The sequence below is a fragment of the Manis pentadactyla genome, chromosome 2 (assembly GCF_030020395.1).
Source record: "Manis pentadactyla isolate mManPen7 chromosome 2, mManPen7.hap1, whole genome shotgun sequence".
NCBI classification, from domain to species: domain Eukaryota; kingdom Metazoa; phylum Chordata; class Mammalia; order Pholidota; family Manidae; genus Manis; species Manis pentadactyla.
This window is the reverse complement of record NC_080020.1, coordinates 147444632-147464620: the sequence shown is the minus strand read 5'-3', so window position 1 is coordinate 147464620 and position 19989 is coordinate 147444632. Positions and strand designations below refer to the sequence as shown.

At 49.1% G+C, this 19989-nt stretch overlaps 1 protein-coding gene and 1 long non-coding RNA gene across 4 annotated transcripts in view; one reads left to right on the top strand and one right to left on the bottom strand.

The window, feature by feature from the left end:
* Window positions 1-12631, bottom strand: part of LOC118930356 (uncharacterized) — a 45294-nt gene extending 32663 nt beyond the window's left edge. For all 3 annotated transcript variants that reach the window (XR_005032015.2, XR_005032017.2, XR_008995720.1), the window contains exon 1: window positions 12507-12631. This is a non-coding gene — a long non-coding RNA (uncharacterized LOC118930356). The remainder of the gene's footprint in view (window positions 1-12506) is intronic.
* A 3921-nt stretch (window positions 12632-16552) lies between these two features.
* On the top strand, window positions 16553-18631 carry POU3F3 (POU class 3 homeobox 3). Its single transcript, XM_036921494.2, has one exon. It carries the CDS (start codon window positions 16607-16609, stop codon window positions 18101-18103), a length of 1497 nt encoding a protein of 498 aa, XP_036777389.2. The 5' UTR covers window positions 16553-16606; the 3' UTR covers window positions 18104-18631.
* Window positions 18632-19989: the final 1358 nt, after the last annotated feature.

The following is a 19989-nucleotide window of genomic DNA, read 5'->3' as shown; positions in this document are numbered from 1 at the left end:
AAGAGTACTTTAAAATATTTGATGGGCTTAATAATTATCAGCTACCGTCCAGAAGGTTGTCTCCTCTCATTCCCTCGATTTTTGTCCCCTACAGAAAGTAAAGGGACTGAACGTTTCATTCACCAAATTACACTCAGAAAATTGTCCTCCCTAAATGTGCTCAGCAAATGTTTCCAAGTCAGAGCATTACAAGGAGACTAAGATTCAGATTCATTCAATGTATAATGTTAACATTTTAATCCATTGCTAAATGTAAATAACTTTAACGATCCAGTTGGACTATTTAACATTAATTTAAAGTAAAATCTGTGTGCGTGTCTCCTCTCATGGATCTAAGTAGAAAGGTGAACAATTATCTAATAATTTCAATCAATATCTTCAGCCAAACCTGGCAAGTCAGGCTCCTCAACTTTTTTCATTTAAACCTGGTAAATATCTCAACTGGTGGTCTATTCAGGTGTATATTCCATCTCTTGTAACATTGGTAGAAGAATCAAGCAGTATTTTATAGAATTAGTTGCTATCTTACAAATGCAGTCACTATAGATAGCCAATCTAGATAGTTCAAATTTCTCTAAGTCTTTGTTTTTTTCTTAATAGCTAGATGGTATGGAGAGCGGAAATGCCTGAGTTCTCAGAATTAATTCAAGTCTTTGATTTCTTTTGCCTTCAGTAGACATTGCCTTGTTCTCTCCTTAAAAGACACTGGTGGCTGGGTGAGGATAGAAAATAAATGTTTTAAGAGAGCACAGATGTATCTCACCTTGATGTGTGCCATTGTTAATGTCTAAACATTGAGGCTGATCCCTGAAATCCCCCTCGGGTGGCTCTCTGAACCTCACTAAATTAGCCTCACTCAACTGCTTGAGGACTTGAGAGAAAAAGGGAGAGAGAAAAAGGGAGGAAGGAAGAAAATAGTTAATCTGTGAAGTTGGAGTTTAAATTTGAGGGTATTGAAAAGATAATTCACTATGAAAAAATGGTTTGACAGAAGAACCTGTACTCCACCAACATCCGTATCAGTTTCTAAGAGCCTACTTGGATATGAAACTTGAGATCTGTCAACATTTTATGGTTGCACTAAGTGAATAAGCATTTTTCCTTCTTTTCTTTAACTGCCAAATATTTTGACGAAATTTAATTTTGGATGCCTACCTTCTGCGGAGTTTTATTTGCTATATTATAGTTCTGTCTGCTTTTAGGCCATAGCATGCCAAAGTATTTACCCTTACAAATCTTCCTATAAGTGCAACTTGAGCCTACTAAAATAATAGTCCTTTACCCACTTCATTAATTAAATTAACAGAAAAGATTATTTTATGTTTTTATAGTGAATGACTCTCAGCCGAAGTTTTTGAATGAATGTTGTTCATTCTTAAATCATTATATGGCCTATCCTCCTTGTATTATACCACATCGTCAGATAGAAGACTTTCTAAAATAAAAGACTAACTTATTTTTGTGGTTGATTTTAAATCCCATCTAGAGTAAAGTTTTTAGCTCTTTCCAAGTAATATTCTTTTTTTTTTAATTTTTCACTTCTGGTATTTTGATCATTTTAACTTCAAACTTTTTAAAAGATTATGAAACAGACTTCAAAAAGCAGTTGGGCTAAACTGATTTTTATTTTCAAAAACTCATCACTAGTATTTAGACACCACTGATGAGTCATCAGTCTTTGAAATACTCTCTCTGAAATAAATAAGCAATAAATTACATGTGGGAATAAATGCCATCATAAACATCATATATGTTTTTCAGTAAAAAAAAATATACACATACATAAACATAGAAAAGCCAACAAAATATTTTATAATATCAGTAAAAATTACTCTCGTTACTTGAGTGAGCTCCTACTATCATGGACTTCAAGGAAATTTCAAAGCTACATCTTTTTTATTCCTTTTTCAACTAGGACAAATAGCTTTTAAAGTATAACATTTAGGTATAACATTTCCTTACATTTTTTCAGCACAAATGAGCATTTGGATTCTTGCCAATGTATTCATCTTAATGGTAGTCCTTATTTTAACCAAAAAAATAAAAAGCCTTTGAAAATGTAAAGAATCAAAATACTAAGAAGCAGAAAATAAGTAAAATGTCATCCCATATCACACAAATCATTTCAAGTATAAATATATGCTTCAAATTTGAATTTGTGTCAACATTTTGAATTATCACTAGGCTACTGAATGTCTTTTAATGATATAAAGGCCCATAAAATTCAACTACTGAAAAATGTTTTCTTTACAGTAGAATGGAAAATAAAACCAATGCTAGGAATTTAATTTTTTGTGTGTCTGGAATTTAATTTTGGTTCTAAGATAACAGTATTTAATTTGCAAAGGGAAAAAAAGACAAAGAATACCTGAATTTAGATAGAATGTTTATATTTCAAATGTGCATAGTGAAAGCATGATGCCCTTTTTATTTTATGTAAAACAAGTTATTTCAGTTCATAGCACTTTTAAACTGGATATGCTAAAAATATTACTACACATGTATTATTTACTGATTTCTGTGGTGTCATCTACAGTTGGCACAATTCAGATTTCAAAAGAAACTTTGAAATTATTTTCAATAGGGGTGAGATTTACTCACTCTTCTTATTTTAAGACTTATAGACTGAATTGTTAATCATAGAAGTTTGGTTTATTACACATGGGCATGTTATATGCAAATGATTCAGTTGGGGTATGTATATATTTTATGTTATGTACATAAACATCTACCCTGTGCATATGTATATTTACATCATGTATAAATATGTGTATATTACCAAAGGGTTCTATACTGAAGGAGGAGGAGCATCTAAGGATTGCCAAACAATATTTTAGTTAACTGTTATCTGAGTGGCTGTTTTCTATGAAAGTAATTAGGTTTTCTTTTTTTTCCACATTCCTAAAGGTGGGTGTTTATAGACTGGTCTAATTATTTACTGTTTTCCAAAGGATAGCTGTATGATCTTATGCCACCATACACCTTAAAATAAATTAGGGATACTGTCCTTCACCTTTCCCTCTGTAAAGAAGGCCTATGGCAAAAGGTGTGATAAATAATTCAAAGAAAACTAAACTTTGATTCCAAAACAAACTCATCTATTTAAGCACTAACATTTTACCGTTAACATTCTTTATTAAAATTTAGCTGTCTACGAATTATTTTAGAAAAGAAGTAACCGAAATTATACCAGGATCTTGACTGGTTAAGATCTCGTGAGGTGAGTGTGTGTAAATTTTACTTAAAGCCTTTCTGCAGGACAGGAGATCTTCTAAAGAATTATGTCTAGTAGTAAAACCACCTAAGTTAATAAATCTAAGAAACAAAAGAAATAAATACCACTGGTATTTCCAAATTATTGAAAAACCTCAGATGCAAACATTAGGATAAAAGCAGACAACTAAAAGTATTTATAAAGTTTCTTTTTAGGATCTTCTGAATCTCAGATCATCAAAAATACAGTTTGGCAATTTGGCTCTTATGCTCAGTGATGGAGAGAAATGTTTAGCCTGTTTCTTAATTCTCTCTGTCCTGTTTTCCGCTTGAGAGTTGAACAATCTGGATGGGGCTAGTTAATGTTTTCAGAAGGAGGGATTTCATTTGGCCCAAGTTTTCTTTTGCTAGTCTACTTCTCTCTTTTCTAAGGAGAGAGAACTGACAGCCCTGTTTTGTATGAAATTACAGACTGGAGGAAAGGGTAGTCATGATTTCAAAACTGAACAGGTGTGGGTGTCTTCACTTACCTCTGCCCCCTCCCCCCCCCCCAAAAAAAAATTTCCCATCACTGAATAGGGGCTGAGGGCGGTGGCATATAATAGGACACAAACGGTCAGCTGAAGAGACACCCCAAACTGATTTTCAATTGATCCCTACCTCCTTCCTATGCCTCCAAAAATAAAAATAACCTCCATACAAGCAACTGTTAAGGCCAAGACAGAGGGAAAGCAGCTACACAAGCCCTTGAAACGTGGCTTCCCGGCGGGTTGAATCCAGACTGAAGAGCAGGCTGGATGGTTCTCGGTGGCATTTCTCAGTGAACATTATCCCTTTCAGCCGCACCCTCGCCCACAGGAGCCAGTGCGTCCCTGAATATCCCCGTACTACAAGAATGGGATGAAGGCAAAAGGGGACGCACATGTAGAGAAGAGGGTGGGGGGAGCTCTAGGGTTGCAGGTTTAGATCTCACATTTGGAAAGGTTACTCTTGCACCAGAGTAGCTGTACCGCCTCCTGCCCTGCCCTGCTCTGCCCTGCCCTGCGCGCGCACCGCACTCACACGCACGCACGCCCTCCCTCGCACACGCACACTGCTCTAAGGCGCTCCGCTCGCCAGATTCAGGGGAAGCGACCCCTCCGAGGCTCATTCCCCGTAGGTGAAGCGGCCCAGCCCCGTCAGTCGCTCGGCACTACCCGTGTGACCCGACCGCGCGACAGGAGCGCGGTGCGCGGCTCCCGCACCGTGGGGACTGTCCTGCGCGCAGGACGAGGGGGCGGGAACCGCGCGGCAGGCCCGGGGCGGGAGGTGAGAGCTCCGCCGCGCTTTCTCCCAGCAGCCCCGCCGCCGGGAGCCCGCGCTTCCTAGACACTGGGCGCCGCTCCGCGTGCGCGAGCGAGTGGGCGGGGCCGTGGGTGGCGCGGAGAACTGGCGGCGAACCCACGCAGTCCAGACACGACCGCGAGAGGGTGGCGCGTGTGCTCCTCACGGCGGAGCCTGCAGGGGGCGACGGCGCGCTCGCTCCCCGCGGGGACGCCGCCGCCTGCCTCGGGGCGCTGTGGAGGGGCCGGCGTAGGACGCGGGAGGCCGGCGGAGGCCCGGGCTGGTGCTCACTCTCAGGACTGGGACAGTGTTTTCACACTTGTCAACGAGGGGCCGCGAGGTGTCGCAGTCCGCTGTCCGATCTCCGCGGCTGGAGGAGGCCTCCAGCTGGCGGGGGAGTGTGCTTCCTGGCTGGGTGCTTTCGCTTGACTTAATCGTTACTGCGGGGTTGGAAGGGGGAAGCTTTGCCTTTCTCTCCGCGCAGAGCCGTGTAGGGCGTCGGAAAGTTGCCTACCACTTGGGAGACGACGGCGGATGGAGTTCGAGCCCTGCTTCCTGGCTGGGACCACCTGAAAGTACCAGAGGTCTCGCCTGCGAGCTGCGCCCTCGGCTTTCCCAGCTGTCACTCTCACGCGCACGCCCCTTCCCTGGTCGAGGGGACTCCGCGGACGTAGCGGGCTCTGGCCTGGGGACAGGGATAGTCCAGGGAATCAGCTGCGAGCGCTGCGCCCGGGCGCGCGGCCCCTACCCAGCTCGCCGGCCGCGCCTGCCTTCCAGCTCGGCGGGGCCCTGCTCCCCCATCCCCGGAGACTTGCCCACCCTGCACCTTCGCAGGAAGAGGAAAGTGGGGGCCATGTTCCCAGAGGAGTAAGAGTTCGAGTCCTCGCAGGGCACCGAAGTGGGCTCGACCGTTCTCAAGGGGCTCTGCGAATACTCCAGGGGGATGCCGAGGCCAAAAATACCTTTGGAATAGACCTCATTTTGTGAAACCTCGAATACCGGGGTGTCCACTTCCCTTTCTCCAGCAATTCAACTGAGCTTTGGGTGGTGACTGCCCCCTGTCCTGACCTGGACCCAGCAGTCAAGCCAAAGGTGTGCGGATTTTCTTTAAAAGACCCACATCTTATAAATGTGAGATTTTTATCAGGCAGCACAGATTACGTAAGGCGTGCCATTTTTCCGCTATCCAATTTTATTAGGATTTACTCTCATTTGTGCTCAGCTTCTCTGGGGAAATAATGCTTTGATTAATGTAATCCTGGCCCAGGATCCGCCACATGCCCCTCGCCCCTCTCCCAAGAGAAAGGGCCTGTTTGACAAACAATAACAGAGCAGCAACTCTTGCAATCTGCCCACACCTTTGGGGGTAGCTGGGAAGAGGGTGACACGTTCACAAGCCGTTCGCCTAATGCAATGGTGGATGCAGAGAGCAGGTTTCTGCAATGGGCGAACTTTCCAGATGCAGAGCGCTGGGCTCCGGGGGGCGGGGGCATACGGGGAGGGGGCAGCGGATGTGCTTGGGTGCCTGTGCTCGTCTGCCCTCTGCTTGCTCGGAGTGTCCGCCTCTTTGCCCCCACAGGCCTCCACGAGGGACTTGCGCGCTCTCCGTGGGCAACTGAATTTAGGGCGCGTCCACAGCGCCCACCCGCGGCCCCAACCACCTCGAGAGCAGAGCTTAGGAGATAACCAGGCGTGACCTGAGGCGCCCTGCAGCTGCCAGAACATCAGCCAGAAACCTAGAACATGGAACCAAATTCAACAGTTCTCCTCAAGCATCCATGCATCCATCCGTGCCTACTCGCCTGCAGTGCAAATCCGTGGACGCAGGCACGCAGAGCTGCACCTCGCCCTCTCTGCAGGCTGAAAGTGGGCGCCCCCTTTCCCGCTCTCCCTCCTCCCCCAAAGCCAGGGGGCCATCTCCCCGAAGGGAGTACAGCTCAATTACGAAAAGGAGCGAAGGAACGAAATCCCAGGCGCGGATGCTCCTCTGGTCCCCGTCCCTGTCGCCCTATCCCCACCCCCACCGTCCCCAGCTCGGGGAGGGCGGGGACGCGGCGGTGCGAGGGGTCCTGCCCTGCTCTGCCAGAACAAAGCCCACCGCGGGAGCCCGCGGCCGCGCACCGAGCCAGTGACAAAGGCGAGCAGCGGCGCCGCGCTCCCAGTCTGTGCTCCTGCAGTGGGGCGGGAGGGAGGCCTAGAAGATGGGGGGCGATTCGCTCCCGGTCTTTCCAGAGCTGCGGCATCTCGCTCCTGCGTACCCAGAGACCTGTCGGGGTGACTCAGCTTTTACCTCCTGCTCTCCCGCATCCCTGTCTCCTCTGCTCCTGTCCGCTTACGTCCTGAATCTCCTTCATCTCTTCCTGCCTTTTTCCACACCTTGCTCACTCCTTTTACCTTACCCACTTCTCGCTTTTTCTTAAAAAAAAAAAAAAAAAAAGCTCTCCATTTTTCTTTTCCATAGAAAAGCAATGCTAATTCGACTTGTGAAGGCCGCTCTGGGTGTTTTAACAGTCTGAAGAACAATACAGGGCAGTGCTTAGGGAGAAAAGGATAATAATGGGATCTCCTTAATTTTATCATGCAAACCGTGCTCAAAATAAAAAATGAAGCCTAAGGAAGTGGAGCTTGGTCCTGGAACCGCCACAAGTCGCCACTTTTTCAGAAGAAGTCGCTTCTGATGGCCACAAGTCACAGGAAGGGGTGGAGGAGGGATGGAAGACTCCGATGCTGTGGAATGGAGACCTCGAGTGATGGTGTCCCTAAAGGCAAACCTTTAGTTCCGATCTGACTTAACAACCACGGAAATGAATCGTTTGCCAGCCCCCTACAATGAAATCGTAGTGTTTTCGAACTTAGGGTACTTTAACAGTATTTTTCCAGAGAAGTTCTTATTTTTGTGCTGTGAATTAAAAATAAAGGAAATGCAGCCTATGCTATTTGGACAATACAGGCCTTGACTTCTGGAGGTTACTTGCACCCTGGTATAACACTAAATTAAGATTTGACGTCTGTCAAGGACCAATGTAAGCCTGGGACCCTCCCCTTGGGCTTTATTGAGTAACCAGGCTCCCTACAGAAATTTGGGGAGGAGGGGTGAGCCGCTCAAAACAATAGTGGACACACAACTTTTATTTGCGACTAACAAACTCCAGTTGCGTGAAGCTACACTGAGCGTGAGCAAGATCACTTAGTTCTACCATCAAAGTCTCCTTACCAGGTATTTTAGGACTGAAATTACAGTGCTGCAAGCCATGGAGAATTTGAAATATCAATGAATATTGGCACTTCGCTTTAAAAGTAAATAAAAAAGCCACATTTCCTTGAAGATCCCTTAAGGCTGACAGGTCCTGGTGGGCCTAGGGAGGGAGCAGGACAGTGAAATGTGAGCTTCAGCATTCACAGGACAGAAGATACCACATAAGCATGAGCACCAGTTAGAGAAAATGCCCAAAAGAGCAGCCTTCTGTCTGATAAGCTGCAATTTTCACCCAGCAACTCAGACAATAGCTAAGTTCAAATGTCAAAAAATCTAATAATAAAAAAAACTGAGGCACCAAGTATAAGAATTGTCACAATGTCTTACCCATCACATGACTGCATGATTCCAGCCCAGAAAGGTGATGCTGTACAATGTATAGTGAATGTTTGGGAAAGGGAGTGTCCCCAAGGGACAGAAGAGTTCAATTCTGTTAGGACCACAACCTCACAAAATCCAACCGTCCCTCTGGCAGAGTTAACATTTCTGGAGTTTGTTTTTGAAGACACAAGTACAGACAGACACACCAAGCTGGCCTTGGGATATTTTTCTAGCTAGGATATACCCACAAACATGTGTTCGTTAGTAAGTCAGCATCATCACTCCGGTCAATGAGAGGTCCCCTATATTACTCCGGTGAATTTAAATTCAAAGATCATTGTGTTGGGGGTGGGGTGGAGAGGTGAGGGGGGCAGGCGACAATAGTCCATCACTTTGTGTCAGCTTTGGCTTCCCTAGCTATTGGCATCTTTCATTACCAGACTTGTCAGGGGCATGCTTGCAGCTAGAGTGGGCAAACTGTTGGAAATGGGTTGCTTTAAAAGCATGCACTCCCAACACCCACATACCATGCCTTCTTAAGTTAGATACCACAATATGAATTGGCCTGTGGTTTAAAGCTGTCTTATAAGCATCAGAAGTAAAGCTTCTTTATGGTGAGAAATCAGAGTGTGTGAATTTATAATTTCTCCTTCAAACACGTCTAAGAAAACTAAGGGCTAACTCCTTCCCTACAGATCAGATATATTAAAGTGATACAAAGAATTTGGGGCAGGGAGACCATCAGTTAGCTTCAAAAAACATAGCAAGACCAAGAAACAACTCATCCACCGCCAAGACGACAAATACTCATTTCTTCCCAAAAGCTTGTGCATATGCTTAACATTTTAATTTGTAAATGCGAATGGCAAATGTGCTTTCGCACTGATACGGCAGCAGAGCACCTTATTCTCAAAGGAAACAAATGAGTAAATACCCACTTTGTGTTTTGTGCATTTGACCCAGGTAATGTTCTTCATTGTCTCATTTGGCAAAAGCAATTTCACCATCCCCAACAATTAAAAGTCTGTAGCTTTCCCCAGCACTTTGGACCTTAATTCATACCTAGCTTGATCATTTCCACCTCCAAATCCTTATAGAATGTTAACACAGTTTCTAAAATATGTCAGTTCTCAAATTAACTTGTTGCTTTGCCAAGAATTATTATATTGTTTCCTTTACTTTTTTTAAATTTCGGTAACCTAAGACTATAAATATGGAGAAGCATTTTTTTTCTTTTGGCTCTTTTTAAAGTATCTTTCCAAAAAGAAAAGTAAGTAGCAGCCAAGATAGTAACAATCATAGTTCTCATGAAAAGGGATACTAAAAATTATGTTGTTAATATGTACAATTGTTGCTTAACTAGTGTTTTGCAAAATGGCTAGATAGAAAAAAGTTTTTTTATCCTGAATAGTTTTTAAATGCATTTAGCACCCTGGACATGCAAAGTAAGCTAGAGCTTTGAGGCATTTGTCCAGTTCATGTGCCCCCCTCCCTGAAGTCTTTTGTCTGAAATGTCCAGAAAGCTGAAAAAAATCAATGTTTGGGCTCAAATTACACAGTTTCCTCGATTTTCCACTTCGCTTTATTAGTACAAACCTGACAGTACATTTCCTGCCTCTAAATGTGAGAGCTCGCTGACGAAAATGATGGAATCAAAATGCTTTTCAGAGTGTCTCCTTTGCTTACATTATTCCCATACTCTCTCAGCCTTCCTAGATTCAATACCATTTAAATCCAAGCCTCGACTCTTGAAAAGTTAAGTTTCATGGAAAACTTATGGCTGGGATCTGGTTAACTTGGAGTTGAGTTAGAAAGAATACGGGGTCTTTTCCCACTTTTGCACAGGAGCATGAGAGCACTCTCGTAATGTGCCTCTTCTTAACGGGCTCTTTGACACATTCACAGGTGCGTTGAACTGCTGAACCGGGGAAGACAGTTTTTCCCTTCCAGTCACTCATGGCTTCCCTTCCTTAGTCATGCTCTCTAAATCTCCTTGGGAAAATTGTTAGTGACAAACCGACTAATTCCGCGGAACCAGTCAGGATTTGTCCTTCACTATATTAGGAAATTTTCCACATATCGTTTTCATCCCTTGCCACAATAAAGTTCAGTCTTTATTGGCAGTATCTAAAAGGCTCTGAGGTAGAAACCTTGTGCTCTATTAAAATGTTTCTTCAATTGTGTGAAGTAATAATGCTAAAAAGTTTCAAGTCCACAGTTACCTCTAACGATGGCTATTTTGTAGTTTCTTTTCAAGGCTTGCAAGGATAAGTCCAAAGTCTTTCTACAACCATAGGAGGTAACTTCAAGCATTAAAGGGTAGCTATTAAATAGCAAATGGAGGAAAAGATTCTGGATGCCTTGACTGAATCTGCAAAAGCTGGAGTTCTATTTAGAAGTCAAAGTATCTATCAAATTGAAGAACTTTCATTATTTAATAGGTAATACCTTAGAATGTATTTTCTTTTCTTGACTGCTTCCTTAAAAATACAATCTGAAAGGTTGCTTCTTCAGTAGCTTATTCCTTACGCTTAATAATTTTAAAGTGATTTTAAAGCAGCCCAATTCTATTTTCCAGCCCTATAAACACTTCGGTGAAAGAAATGAACAAATAATTTTTTGAACTGTTTTTCTTTCAGGGCCATTCCACAGACAAGGGTGGATGGGCGATAGGGAGGTCATTGTCCTCATATTTGAAACGCTGTGTTTTGCAATGAATTCCCTCCTCGTGGTGAATATGCATAGAAAGGTAGTGGTGTTTGTTCCTTTGACAAGTTCGGATGAGCAGATTTGCTTTCGAAACAGCTACATTTTACCCAATGGTACCTGCTAAGCCGAGTCAGTGCGCCCCCTGCTGACAAGTCAGTAGTGCGACTCCTCGACGCTTCCAAAGTTTATTTTGTTCAGTAAACCGTGTCATATAAAATTAACAACAACCAATAAAATTAGCTTATATGTTTCAACTGTAAAAGTCCAAAACAAAATAAAGCTAGTTTTAGTGGCGCTAGAAATCTCTAGTTTGGCTTCTTCTCTTTGGCTGAACCAAGGTCCTTTTATCTAAAGCCCAGTGCACAAACATATAGCTTAATGTGACTAGTGTTCTTCCTTTTATTTCTTTCTCTATGGCAACCAATATGCTCTGCTCAGAAATGTTCCCCATCAAGGAAACAAATGATCTTCAGGGAGCAGCTCTATATGGCATCTGGTCCAATGGAGCAGAGAGAGTTAACCCCAGTCAAAAGCGACGCTGCCAAGCACGTAAACAAGTAGAAAACTGGCGATTCTTACCACCCCCCTCCCAACTGAAACCTCTTCCTCCCTCCTTACGAACCATTTCATTGATTTGGCATCCACTGTTTCCAAAGAAATTACAGATTTTATACTGCAAGGTGTTCTGGATGCGAAGGTGCAATAAAATTCCAGCCATTTACTCCTACCCCCTCACCCCAGACGCGGCTTCCTTTAAAATGAGCAAAACCAAGAAGCGTTTAGAATCCTTTCCATCCTATTCCACTAAGGTAAGGTGCCCAACGCGGGCCTGGATTTGGCCCGGTTATTTCCTCCAGCCATATTTATCTAATTAACTCTGCCGAGTAAGTAACTGCACCTCAATTTTTACAAAACCCAGGGACAGCAGCGAGGGGGCAAGGCTGGCTGACAAAAATGAAAAACAAAGTAAAATCTAGTTTTTTTGCTAAAGCTCCGGCCTCCTTTGGCAATAAAATGTAGGATGTCCTGGTTAGTTTTGATTGATCACCCCCTTTCTGACGGACTTTCGCTGGGGAGCTGGGAGGCTGCCACCAACCGCCTACTCCCCAGAGACGGCCTTCACCAGGGGTGCACTGACTTCCTGCCTCTTCTTCCTCCTCTGCCCCCTTCGTCTGCAGCTCTCTGCCCTCCCTTTGCCAAGCCCCCCGCCTGCTCCCAGCAGGAACCCCCCCACCCCAATCGCAGGCAAGCACAGTCAGTTCACCACATCAGCTCTGGCTACTGAAAGGGAACTTCTTCCCCTCTCATCCCGATTCTCTAGAAAAAAATATTCCAAAAACAAGACATATTTATAATATCGCGCGCTTTCTGATAGCTTCTTTTCTAGGGCTTTTTCTTTTCCTTCACAATCAACAATGAAAATTAATAGCACTCTCCTCCCCGCCCTGCTGTGGGGAGCTTTGGATTGAGTCCATTTTTTTTAATGTAATATTTTAGTAGGGTTTTTTTCTTTTTAACTCTCTCCCAACACACTTTCCCTTCCTTCCTTCAAAACAGTTGCTCTGTGAACCTTCTCTTGTCCCAAGCAATGAAAATAAGCTGCCAAACCTCCAAGAGCATAAATAAGCCAGAAAGGAGGAGGGAGAAAAAGAGAAAGCAGGGAAAGAAAATGAAAAACACTTACCGAGCAAACTTCCAGGGTTAGACTTTAAAATAAAAGATGTTTGGTTTGGTTTTTTAAAATTAGGTGACTGAGGGGGGAAAGGCATATTCTCAACTCCCCAGAACCGACGTATCCTTACTCTTCCCTTTACACTGACTCCTCCAAGCCCAGCTCTCCACTAGTCTATTATTTTCACCAAAATATATGAAAATGTATGCAAATGAAAATCAGCACTAACTGTTCTCCCCTTGTTATATACTTTGGATTTTTTTTCCAGACAAAACAATCACACTCGGCAAAGGGAGGGGGCGGGCGGGGTGGGACTGGCGTGGGGGAGGCTGGGGAGAGACTAGAGAACTAAGTCCGCGGAAAGGGGGGAGGTCGAAGGGGACAGACCTCGGAACAGAAGTGTATTTCTGTTATCGAGGAGCGCAGCGTTTTGGGGGGCTTCCCATACGCACACACACCCTCCTTGAAAAGAAAGAACGTGGATCTGTTTCAGAAGCGCTATCACGTTTCATCAGGCCACCTGAGACTGCTTTTGAAAGCGTGTACTGTGAAATTCATAGCCGTAATTTAGACAAAATCCTCACTGTATATTAATGAAAGGCGGCCCCATGGCTCTGTTCCTATCCTCCCCATTCAGTGTAAACAAAACCACGAGACTCTCTCGGTTTTTGAGCCGGATCCAAGCAAAATCGGCAGGAAAGGAAAACACGGGGCGCTGGCACCGACTATTCAAACGTCTGCACCTGGAGATCTCAGATTTATTCAATGAAATCTGTGTTCCATCTTTTATATATACGTACACACATACATAAATATAAAAAGAACCTGAGGGGAAGGGAGAGGGGAAAAATCCGTTCTGTTTGGGCTTTGGTTACCGCTGCCTTTCGGATCTATGCCTTAGTAATAATGGCTTTGCTGAAACCTACCTACGATGGTATCTCTCACCCGGCAAGCAGGAGCTGGACGAGATCCTACATAAATTCTACGGTCTACTGTTCGTCTTGAGATCACGCAGAGGTTGCGTAGCTGCGGCTGGGCTAGAGAGCTCTGGCTTTAACTGAGTTCATCTAGCTGCGCTCAGCAGAGGAATTATTCATCGGGAGAGGGCAGCCCTTTTCACAGTGCCATCGGAGCATATCAGTGGCTCCGCTTCTCGATCCCGGGCCTCCGCTGGAGCTCGCGGTTGCCCGCTCGGGGAGCAGGCAGAGGGTGGCAGGCGCAGGACGGGGGGCACCCGCAGCCAGGGGCGTGCGGCGTGCACGCAAACGTACATTCATTAGGAACGAGCTATTTACAGAATGTCCGAGTTGGGTTAGTTCATTGGAAATCCCCGAGGAGGGTTCAATTTGCCCTTGTTTTCGTTGCCACTTTCTCTTTTCTCTTGGTTCGCTGAGGTTCCTCTGTGCAGCGTTTCCGCTTGGCCGAGTCCCCCACCCCCGCTTTTCCCGCCTACCCCGCGCACTCCCCCTCCCGTCCCCCTTAACTCTTTCAGCCAGGCTGGGGCTGAGAAGGCGTTTGTCGCCGCCCGCCCCATCCGCTACGCAAACCCAGCTGAGACAGAAAAGAAAGAAAGAGCACCACCACCGTGCCTAAGAATAGCGAGAAGGAAAACACTAATAACCACACTGAAACACACACATCCCAGTGTAAGCGGCGGAGGGCGAGGCCAGTGGACCTCTGTTCTCTAGGCTGGCTCCTGCTGCAATCGCGATTCCTGAACGCCCTTGGGGTGGAATACACTTACGAGGTGTCTATGGGGAAAGGTTGGACTGATTCCTTTTCAAATACATCGCTCGGCTCCGCTGACCGGCACCCTCCAAACTCACAAGGGCATGCACGCTGCTCGCGTGAATCCCAGAGGAGAGGGGAGAGGGCGGGCGGGGGGAGAGCGAGGCAAGGAAGGTGGGGACGCGCGCCGCGGCCGCCTGCGGCCGTCTTGCACGCGCGAGCACCGCACTGGTCCGGGGCTGCAGGTTTCCCAGATGATGGCATCCGAGAACTTAAACAAAGGGGGCCGCCGCCGGCGCGAAGCGGCCGCGGAAAGTTGCGGTGGCGGATTTCCAAGGAGCACTGCCGCGACCCGAGCCCTTGGCGATGAGAGCTCTCTCTTCCACCCCCGCCGAGTCAGAGATGGGGGCCGGCTGGTGAAGGAAAAAGGAAACTTTGAAACCACTGGGGACACATCTGCCTATAGGTATTGGCGTGAAGGGTGCATCCACGCCGCGCGCTTTACAAATCTGCGGGAAGGGGGTGGGGCGGGGAGGGCGTCAACACAACGCAGAACTAGGTGGAGTGGGTAGGTTGCTGTTTTTCATGGTCTTTTCCCCTCTTCGTTTTCCCTCTGGCTCCCCCCACCCTTCTCTACCACCCCTCCCGCCCCCTTCCCTCTCCCCTTTCTTCCCCCTTCCCAGACCTATCGCGGACGCCTAGAGCCGCGGAGGGAACGCCAACGCCTCAGCCGGACGCTAAGAGTTAAGATGTGGCGGAGGGGGGTGGCGGGGGAGAGGCGGGGTGGAGAAAGTGGAGGGGGGAGGCAGGCTGGTCCGGGAGACGACAGATTTCCAGCTTCTACGACGCTCTGCCTAAATTAAAAAGCAACCAATCGGAACGGCCGGAAGGGGGGCCGCGCGTCCTGAGCCAGTCATTCCGGGCCTGCCAATCACACAGCGGGTAGCCAATCAGCGGGGGCCCTGGTGCTCGACTTCCTTGTATTTGGGAAAGTGTGGTGGTGGGTGCGCGCTCGCGGCGGAGGGTAAACATTCGACAGTCCCTGCTCTGAGAGGGAGGGACAGAGAGCGAACTGTCAGAACCCAGAGCGAGCGGGCGGGCGAAAGGAGAGAGAAGGAGAGCGGGAGGGAGGGAGAGGGAAAGTGAGAGAGGGAGAGAGAGCACGCGAACCAGGGCGCAGAACGAGCTCCTGCTGCAACTCTGCTCCGGCACGGCCAGCGCCAGCGCCGTCGGTGCACCCTACGAGCCGTGCAACGTGCCCACTGGAATTGGTTGTGTATCAAGGATCCCCTATATGCACACACACACCTCCACTTCCACCAATGTACTCTTCTTCCTCCTCCTCCTCCAGACAACAGCTGGGAAAAAAATAAAACACCAACCCCAACCGTCAGCATCAAGGTAACAGAGCAATTCGACCTCCTTTTTCTCCTGTTCAATTTTTTTTCCTTGTTATATTTGTTTCCTAATTTCTGCCCAAAAGGAGAGATGTCGCATCAGACTGTGACTGTTGAGAGGAGAATGAAAAAGGACTCTTGTTTCAGAGGCAACCAAGAGCTCCGGCAATAGCAACTTAAGAGATATGCACCATCGCCAGAAGTTTTCCTAGGACAGAACAAAACTTGAAAGGAGAGACCAGAGAGGGAGAGCAGGAGCCAGCCTCTCCTCTCCGCACACGCGAGCAGCCGGCATCACCACGCCTTCAAGAACGAAAAAAAGTTTTACTACTCTGAAGGAAAACGCGTGAAACGTGTTCCTGAGGAGGAGCAAAGCCAGCGGGCAAGGGAAGAAGTGGGTCCCCATTCGCCGGTCACCCACAGTTTGGTCGAGAAAGAAAGGAACGGCTTCTTTCTTTGTTATCGCCCGTGAAACCTTCCCTGGGCAGGTGGACTGAGCCCCGCGCCGGGCAGAGTCCGCGCTCGCCGGAGGACCGGAGGAGGAGCGGGAGCCCGCGCCCCCGGCCGAGGGCCCAGCGCAGGCCGCGCCCCGCCCGGAGAGCCCCGCTGGAGCGAGCCGAGCGCGCCGGGGCTGGGGGGCGGCCACGACCCCCCCTGAAGGGGGCGGCCACGGAGCGCGCCCCGAGAAGCGAGCCCCCCTCCCCAGAGCGCGGCTCTTGCTGCTGCGGCTGCTGACCAAGGGCGGCCGGCGACCCCCGCGCCCTGCCGAGCGGCCTTGCAGCTGCAGCCCCGGGCCGCGGCGGCGCCGGCGGCGGGGGCGGAGGCGGAGGCGGCTGCGGCGGAGGAGGCGGCGGCGGCGGGGCCGACAGGGGCCCGGGGAGGGGGCAGAGGGGGAGGCAGGGGGGCGCGGCGGCGGCGGCGGCGGCCGCGGCTGCTGCGGCGGCGGCGGCGGTGGTGGCGGCGGTGGGGTGGCGGGAGCGGAGCGGCATGGCCACGGCGGCTTCTAACCCCTACCTGCCGGGGAACAGCCTGCTGGCGGCCGGCTCCATTGTCCACTCGGACGCGGCGGGCGGCGGCGGCGGGGGTGGCGGTGGGGGCGGCGCGGGGGGCGGCGGCGCGGGGGGCGGCGGGGGCGGCATGCAACCCGGCAGCGCCGCCGTGACCTCGGGAGCTTACCGAGGGGACCCGGCCTCCGTCAAGATGGTCCAGAGCGACTTCATGCAGGGGGCCATGGCCGCCAGCAACGGCGGCCATATGCTGAGCCACGCGCACCAGTGGGTCACCGCCCTGCCCCACGCCGCCGCCGCCGCCGCCGCCGCCGCCGCCGCCGCCGTGGAGGCGAGCTCGCCGTGGTCAGGCAGTGCTGTGGGCATGGCCGGCAGCCCCCAGCAGCCGCCCCAGCCGCCGCCGCCGCCGCCGCCGCAGGGCCCCGACGTGAAAGGCGGCGCCGGACGCGACGACCTGCACGCGGGGACAGCGCTCCACCACCGCGGCCCGCCGCACCTCGGGCCCCCGCCCCCACCCCCGCACCAGGGCCACCCTGGGGGCTGGGGGGCCGCCGCCGCCGCAGCAGCAGCAGCAGCAGCAGCAGCAGCCGCGCACCTCCCGTCCATGGCGGGGGGCCAGCAGCCGCCGCCGCAGAGTCTGCTCTACTCTCAACCCGGGGGCTTCACGGTGAACGGCATGCTGAGCGCGCCCCCGGGGCCGGGCGGTGGCGGCGGCGGCGCGGGCGGCGGCGCCCAGAGCCTGGTGCACCCGGGGCTGGTGCGCGGGGACACGCCCGAGCTGGCTGAACATCACCACCACCATCACCACCACGCGCATCCGCACCCGCCGCACCCGCACCATGCGCAGGGCCCCCCACACCACGGCGGCGGCGGCGCGGGGCCCGGACTCAACAGCCACGACCCTCATTCGGACGAGGACACGCCGACGTCGGACGACCTGGAGCAGTTCGCCAAGCAGTTCAAGCAGCGGCGCATCAAGCTGGGCTTCACGCAGGCCGACGTGGGGCTGGCCCTGGGCACGCTGTATGGCAACGTGTTCTCGCAGACCACCATCTGCCGCTTCGAGGCCCTGCAGCTGAGCTTCAAGAACATGTGCAAGCTCAAGCCGCTGCTGAACAAGTGGCTGGAGGAGGCGGACTCGAGTACCGGCAGCCCCACGAGCATCGACAAGATCGCGGCGCAGGGCCGCAAGCGCAAGAAGCGGACCTCCATCGAGGTGAGCGTCAAAGGCGCGCTCGAGAGCCACTTCCTCAAGTGCCCCAAGCCCTCCGCGCAGGAGATCACCAACCTGGCCGACAGCCTGCAGCTCGAGAAGGAGGTGGTGAGGGTGTGGTTCTGCAACCGGCGCCAGAAGGAGAAGCGCATGACGCCGCCCGGGATCCAACAGCAGACGCCCGACGACGTCTACTCGCAGGTGGGCACCGTGAGTGCCGACACGCCGCCACCGCACCATGGACTGCAAACGAGCGTGCAGTGAAGGCGAGGGACGCCGCGCGAAAAGGGCCGCCGCCGCCGCAGCCGCTGTCAGTACCGCCACCCACAACCCCGCCGCCACAGCCGCTGCCGCGCCAACCCCTCCCTGGGGCCTCATCGGGGCCGCACCGGGCCCGGGCCGGTCCGCGCCTCTCCTCGCCCAAAGACAGGCATTCCCGCCCTTGGAGGAAAAAAAAGAGAAGGACCAAGGAGACATTTTCGGAAGTCCGAGGAAGGAGGGGCAACACAAAACAAAGAGAAGCATAATAAATACCCACACTGTTTTATATACATTTTACATAACAAACAAACAGGGAAGAGAAAAAGGGGGCGATCATGAGATATCGTTTCTACTGTGGTGGTGTTGCGTTTTTCTGTTTTTCTTTTTAAAGAAGGGTGAAGATGCCTAGCGCACCAAAACTGCACTCATGAGGTTTTCCCCACCCTGAGAAATCCTACATGGCAACGGTGGACAGCACCTGGCACCTGTCGCGTCCTCTCCTCCAAAAAAAAAAAATACAAAAACACAGCATCCCCTCCTTTCCACTCCCTCCCTCCAAAGGGCTGCCTAAAGCGATCCACCGAACTTTCTTTCCTGGGAGCGACCTGAAAGAAAGCAGAGGCACCAGGTTTAATCAGTGGATGGCTCTGTGCTCGGGGACAGTGTTTTTCTTGGCCATATTAAAGTCATCTGGGGACAAATTGACTATGAATTGGGAAGGAAAGAAAAAAAAAAGAACAGTCTCTTGGAAAAAAAATTCACAGCTTCTGAAATTACCAGACTGAATAGCAAAGCCAAAAGAAAAAGAAGTATCCTCAAAGTAACCTTGGAAATGAAAGATCACGAAAGAGCAGAGGGATGGCCGAGGGTTAAGGGGACGTCCAGTGAGGAGTGGGAGAGGCCCCAGCCTAGTCGGGGCGCGGGCAGGCGGACTGGGCGCGGAACAAGGCCTGGCCACCAACCCCGGCTTCAATGGCTGCCACTCAGGTGGATGCTGCCTAAAGATTCCACCGCTAATATTTTTTTTATTAATATTTTTAATTTTTTATTTCTGGACTGACTCAGATAAAGGGATTTAGAAAGACTGAGCACCAGCCGCTGCATTTCTCTGGACTTCTCTCCTCAATCCGTTGCCAACTTCGATTGAATGGGTGCTGTGGATGTGATTATATAATACTGCCATTTCCAAGCAGTGTTTTTGGTAGGTTTTAATAAACAGACTTTTCAAAAGACGGCAATATAGAATTGTTAGATCCGTTGTTGATCTAAAAATATTTGCTTTATATTTTCATTAAATGACTTCTTTTAATATTTTATTCAGAATACTTATGAACTGCTGCAAAACGGTAATTTATTTTTCCCCAGATCTTGTATTACGTGTTTTTTTCAGACGAGCACAAATCAAAATGAAATGAAAATATGGACAGTTGTTAGGTAATAAGGGTATCTTTTGATGTGATCATTTGATTGTAATTTAATTTGAGTAGTGACTCCGTAAGAGCTGATCGAGAAAATAAATTTGTTAGAATGAAATAGTCTGTGTCTGATGCATAAACACTGTGTGGGAAGAAAAGAGTTCTTTAGAAAATATTTTTTTACTAATGCAAATCCTTAAAGTGATATAGCACTGAGGAAGTGGAGCCTGCTCCGCCTAACCTATATTTGGAAATCTAGAGTGAAGTACAGAAGTGACAGAGACGGGCTAGTACTTTAACATAGTAGTCACGCCTTGTTAATCCATAAATTTCATGTATTTTTCTCCCCCTTCACTTTAATGGGTGTCTTTAGTGTTTTTAGATGAGATTGTCTGAGTACTACTCCTTTTCTTGGAGATACTTGTGTCTTTGCCATCTTTACTAGAAGACTGGACTACATCATCAGTAAAAATG